This window comes from Chiloscyllium plagiosum, chromosome 20 (assembly GCF_004010195.1).
Source record: "Chiloscyllium plagiosum isolate BGI_BamShark_2017 chromosome 20, ASM401019v2, whole genome shotgun sequence".
Taxonomy (NCBI): Eukaryota; Metazoa; Chordata; class Chondrichthyes; order Orectolobiformes; family Hemiscylliidae; genus Chiloscyllium; species Chiloscyllium plagiosum.
Window position 1 is genome coordinate 55,145,720 of NC_057729.1, and position 5,663 is coordinate 55,151,382.

General features: G+C 42.9%; 1 protein-coding gene across 2 annotated transcripts in view; it reads left to right on the plus strand.

Annotated features, from left to right (window-relative positions):
• Positions 1–5,663, plus strand: part of chmp4ba (charged multivesicular body protein 4Ba) — a 60,101-nt gene that overhangs the window by 51,577 nt on the left and 2,861 nt on the right. For both annotated transcript variants that reach the window (XM_043710869.1, XM_043710871.1), the window contains exon 4: positions 5,062–5,188. In XM_043710869.1, coding sequence (XP_043566804.1) covers positions 5,062–5,188 — 127 coding nt within the window. The remainder of the gene's footprint in view (positions 1–5,061; positions 5,189–5,663) is intronic.

Below are 5,663 nucleotides of genomic sequence, written 5' to 3' on the forward strand. Positions count from 1 at the left end.
GAAACGTCGATTTTACTGCTCCTCGGATGCTGTCTGAACTGCTGTGCTCTTCCAGCACCACTAATCCAGAAGTTGGACCGAAGGGTCTGTTTTCATGCTGTACATCTCTATGACTCTAATGCTCGTCCCCTTATAGGAAGCAGGACAAATGGCTGTGGGAAACTATCCCGGACTCTCTGCAGAGATTCACTATCATTCTCGCGGTGTTTGCTGCCTTTCCCAATCTGTTCAGTTTAAAATCCCACATTAATACTCCTCTGGCTTTGCTGCGCACTTGTCTAATTCCTGCCTTAATGGGATCGAACCCTTTAGATCTGTAATCGGGGGCTTGTACACAGCACTTACTCCAGTTTTTGATCCTTCATTGTTTCTCAGTCCCATCCATATGGTCTCCACTGGATGCTTTTCCCTCATTATATCCTCCCTCACCATTGAAGTCATTTTGATTCTAATCAGTAAGGCTACTCCACCTTCTCTGCCATTCTCCCTGTCTGTCCTTTAAACCGTTATAACCTGGCATACTTAGTTCCCAATCCCAACCATCCTGTAGCCATGTCTCAGCAATGCTGACTATATCTTTATCTCTGATTTGAATCTGTGCCTGCATCTCATTTATTCCTTTATACTCCGTGCATCTGTATATAGAACTCTTTTTGTTTGGTTCATATGTCCTCAGCACAGTTGTTGTAATTACCTGTTTGTTATTTCTGTTCTGGCTTAATGAATACACTTCTTATAGTTTTATTATCTGCTGTATCTGAAGTAGGATTCCTGACTGTTTCTTTACTCTGTTATGTTTCTTGAGTTTGATAAATGATTTGGATGACAATATAGAAGGTGTGGTTAGTAAGTTTGCAGATGACCCCCAAACTGGAGGCGATTTTCTAAGATTACAAAGGGATCTTGATCAGATGGGTCAAAGGGTTGAAAAATGGCAGTTCAATCTGGACAAATGTGAGGTATTGCGTTTTGGTACCACAAGCAACAGTAGGGCTTATACGATTAATGGTAGGGTTATTGGTATTGTTGTAGAACAGAGAGATTTAGGGGTTCAGGTACATAATTCTTTGAAGTTTGCATCACATATAGATAGGTTGGTTAAAAACACATTTGGCACGCTTACCTTCATTGCTCAGTCCTTTGAGTATATAAGTTGGGAAGTTGTGTTGAGGTTGTGTGAGGCATTGGTGAGGCCTCTTCTGGAATACTGTGTCCAGTTCTGGTCGTCCATTTATAGGAAGGATATTATCAAGCTAGGGAGGGTTCAGAAGAGATTTATCAGGATGTTGTCGGGTGTGGAAGGTTCAAGTTATAAAGAAAGGCTGGGACTTCTTTTCACTAGAACGTAAGAAGTTGAGAGGTGACCTTAAAGAAGTTTATAAAGTAGTGAGGGGTATAGATAGAGTTAATGGTATTGTGTTTTCCCTAGGATGGGGCTTTCTAGATTACGGGTATGTTTTTAATGTGAGAGGATAAAAATTTTAAATGAGGGGCAAATATGTTCCACAGAGGGTAGTTTGTGTGTGGAATGAACTTCCTGAGGAAGTGGTGGCTGTGGGTACGATTACAATGTTTAAAAGACAGTTGGATTAATACATGAATAGGAAAGGTTTGGAAGGATGTGGGCCAGGAGCAGGTAAGTAGGGCTAGTTTAGTTTGGGATTATGTTCGGCATGGACTGTTTGGTCCAAAGGGTATGTTTCTGTGCTGTATGACTATGAAATTGTCTTGACACATTCTCTAATTTTCTTATCTCTCTGCCAATTTGCTCATGGCTCTTATAATAATCCATAGATTAAAACTCTCTTGAGACTTTTTAATTTTGTTCCTAATTCCTGATCCTCCCCAACCAGGACCTTGTGCCTATTCTCAGCTATTTGTTAGTCCCAGCCTGGGCCACTGCAAATGGATCCAGTCCCCTCCCACTCCCGTATGATGTCAGGCTGGTTTGAAGTATCCCTTATGTTTGCACTAGGCAGGCAGTACATACCATGTGGGACTCTTGGTACTTCTTACAAAGGATGATACCTGTAGCCCTAATTATAGAATTGTCTACCACTCCAACTTTCTGTTCCCTGGCTTGAATGGCCTCCTGTACTATCGTGCAGTGGTCAGTTTGCCCATCCTGCCTACAATCCCATTTCCTCATCCACACAGGGTGTAAGTACCTCATCACTGGTGAACGAGTCGAGAGCTGAGATTCCTCCAGTGCTGATTTCGGGATCTCTCTACCTGTCGCGCTTGTAGTCACACCTTCCTGTCTTTGACCACAGTTCACATTTGAAGTACTTAACCTACAGGGTGTGACTGTCTCCTGAAGCGCGGCATCCAAATAACCCAATTCTGCCTCTGTAACCTAAGTTATTTAATTTAGGTTTAAATTTGTATTTTCAAAGGTGTTATAATGCAGACATATCGAATCAGCCTCCCTATCCCAGTATTTGAAACACAGTAAAATAGAAATACTCATTGACTCTCAAAATTGACCTTAGCTTTCCTAACCAGCACTGTCAGACGGTCAGTGCTGAGGGAGTGCCGCAATGTCATAGGGTCAGTGCTGAGGGAGTGCCGCGCTGTCGGAGGGTCAGTGCCGCACTGAATAATCAATAGCAGACTTTATGAATAACCAATACAGGCATTGCAGTATGTAGCATAAGCAGAAGTTTTAACAATTTGATTATTTATACAGTAGCCTTAGGGCAAAGTTAAATCACAAGGTAATTAAACCCAGCTCTATAATTCTAGCCCCCAAAAATGCTCAAAGACAGACAAACAGACACAGAAGGTGCTAGGAAAAAGATCTTGTTATGGACCAGACTCGCCCCCCCTCAAAATATTTTAAGAAGGTGCCCTAGACGCTAACTTTATCTTCCTTTGAAGGTAGATGTGAAGTGCAGTGTTCCAAATGCAGTGTGACTGATCCAACTACTTGAAGTTAAGAAAATATATTTATTGAAATGCTGCAGTTAAAATATAAACAAAAGGGACAGGAATTTAGAATAACTTAACTATTGGAAAACCTAACCAAGTAATAGATGCAGTACCAATTACTAATTAACCGATCCAACTTAATAACATTCTACAAACACACCCCTTGGCAAAAAGCGAGTCCAATACAAATTCATACATGCAGTTCTCCAAACCAGGAGGGAAATTCATCGAGAAATTTCAGAAAGTAATAGCTAGGAATTGTTCACTGAAACTTCCAACTCTTCTGAGATCCTGAGCAACTTCTGAGTCACTGAAAAAAAACAACCCAAAACCCAGAAATCTGGATCTGAGAGATGTGGCCACACCCATTCAGGGTGTTTTTTTTTTAAACCCCAAAGCTGCCTCAGCTGTTTATTTGAGCCATCTTCAGCAGCACCTCTGCATTTATAACCTCTCTTCAAAACCCCCAGGACAAAATAACCTTTTAAAGTGACAGCGTCAACACCGTCTGAGGGTGGATCAATCACCCAAATCAGATGAACTACGCACCAGAATTCTGAAGGAGATAACTGAGGAACATGTAGAGGCATAGATGGTGATCTTTCAGGAGTCACTGGAGTCAGGGTGGGTGCCAGAGGACTGGAATGTGGCTAATGTAACACCCTTGTTAAGAAGGGAGGGATGCAGAAGACAGGAAACTATAGACTGGTTCGCCTGACCTCAGTCATTGGTAAAATTTTAGATTTCACTTATTAAGGTTGAGATGGAGTACTTGGAAATGCATTAACATAGGACAGAGTCAGCACAGCTTTATAAAGGGGAGGTAATGTCTGACAAATCTGCTTAGAATTCTTCAAGGAGTTAAGCAAAACAGAGCCAATGGGCGTGATCTATTAGATTTCCAAAAGGCCTTTGACAAGGGAAGGCTGCTAAATAAGATGAGCCCAAGGCAAGATATAAGCGTGAGTCGAGGACTCGCTGACTGGCTGAAAGCAGAGAGTGGGGATATAGGATGGAAGCCATTGACTAGTGGAGTTTCCGGGGGGGGGTGTCAATGTTGGGACCACAACAATTCATGTTCTACATTAACGATCCGGACTGACCGTTAACTGAGAATGGCTGGCAGTTCCCTTTCGTAAAGCACATAGTGAACCAGATGGGTGATTCTGCCAATTGCAACGGATCCATCACTTAGACTCCAAATTTTTACAGTCTAAATTTTTAAACTCCAGTTTCAAATTTTTATGAATTCAAATTTCCACCTGCTGTGGTGGGATTCAATCCCAGATACCCGGAACATTACCTGGATCTTTTGATTAACAGTCCAGTGATAAAACCACTAGACAGTCACCACCTCTCATGTCAAGATTGACAAAGAAACAGAGATATACCAGAGAAGGATGGGTATAGGAAGGAATGATGTGAGGAGCCGGTGTTAGGCTGGGGTGGACAAAGTTAAAAATCACTCATCACCAGGTTATAGTCCAACAGGTTGCACTATAACCTGGTGTTGTGATTATTAACTATAGAAAGGAAAGAACAATTGCATTGAGAGAAAGGAAAAGAGGACTCCAATGTTAATTGCCCAGGCTCAACTTGCTGTGGTTTAAAATGTAAATCCAGCAAGTTTTAAAGTAACAGGAACACTTCGGGGAAATATATGACGTTTGTGTGTAGGTTTTCTCAGACTTCTCAGAATGATTAATTCTGAAAACTTCCAACCTGCCACTCAATCCCCTGGATTTAAGTGCTACTTTGCACAGTAGCAGTAGTGTACCTTGTTAATGCACCATAAGTTTCCATCTGTATCTGGCGAATTATCATTCCTTCCAGTTTCCACTATTTTGAAGTAGTCGTACAGCTTTCTGACATCCGTACCTGTCCATTCAATTCCGGATGAAGGGCTTATGTCTGAAACGTCGATTCTCTTGCTCCTCGGATGCTGCCCGACCTGCTGTACTTTTCCAGCACCACACCCTCGACCCACATTCAATGAGGTTCCCAACATTGCTGTAAAAGAAGGGAGCAGTGTAAGAAATCAAGCTGCTTCAGAGTACAATAATCCTTCTATGAACATCTGCTTTTGAGTGGCTTTAGGCGATTAACCTACTGGGTTGTGCCTCTCTATAGGATGAGCTAATGGCTGAGTTGGAAGAGCTGGAACAGGAAGAACTCGACAAGAACCTGCTGGAAATTGGAGGAGCAGAGAATGTGCCACTTCCCAATGTCCCTTCCACCTCCCTCCCAGCCACGCCAGGTAAGAGTGAGCGGCTGCATTTCTCTCCCAGCTTAGCCAGGTCACTGACACGAGGTTTACTCCTGACCCAAAGAAAAATCAAGTTCCTTTAATCATCTCTTGAAGTTAAATGGCCACATTTCTTTGATCCCTTCCAACAAAACTATTGCTTCCTCCTTCCTGTAGGAACTGACAGGAGGGTGACTGGGAGAAGAAAAGGATAGGCTGGTAACAAGGAATGATTGGGAGTCTTTATCCTATAAATGACTGTTAGTTGGTATATTGGAGCTGTGTGGGGCCATGGATAGGATTGTGGAATGGTGGAGTACAAGAGGCACTCATTTAGTTCCTCGAGTCTGAGCCGGTTCAGTTGAACATTCCATATACTGAGCAAGCAGAGTTTCGCTATGACAGCGGGCAGGGAGTGGGGTGACTGGAGTGACGGGGGGTGGTGACGGCGGGCGGGGATAGGGGTGGTGACGGGGGTGGCGGGGGG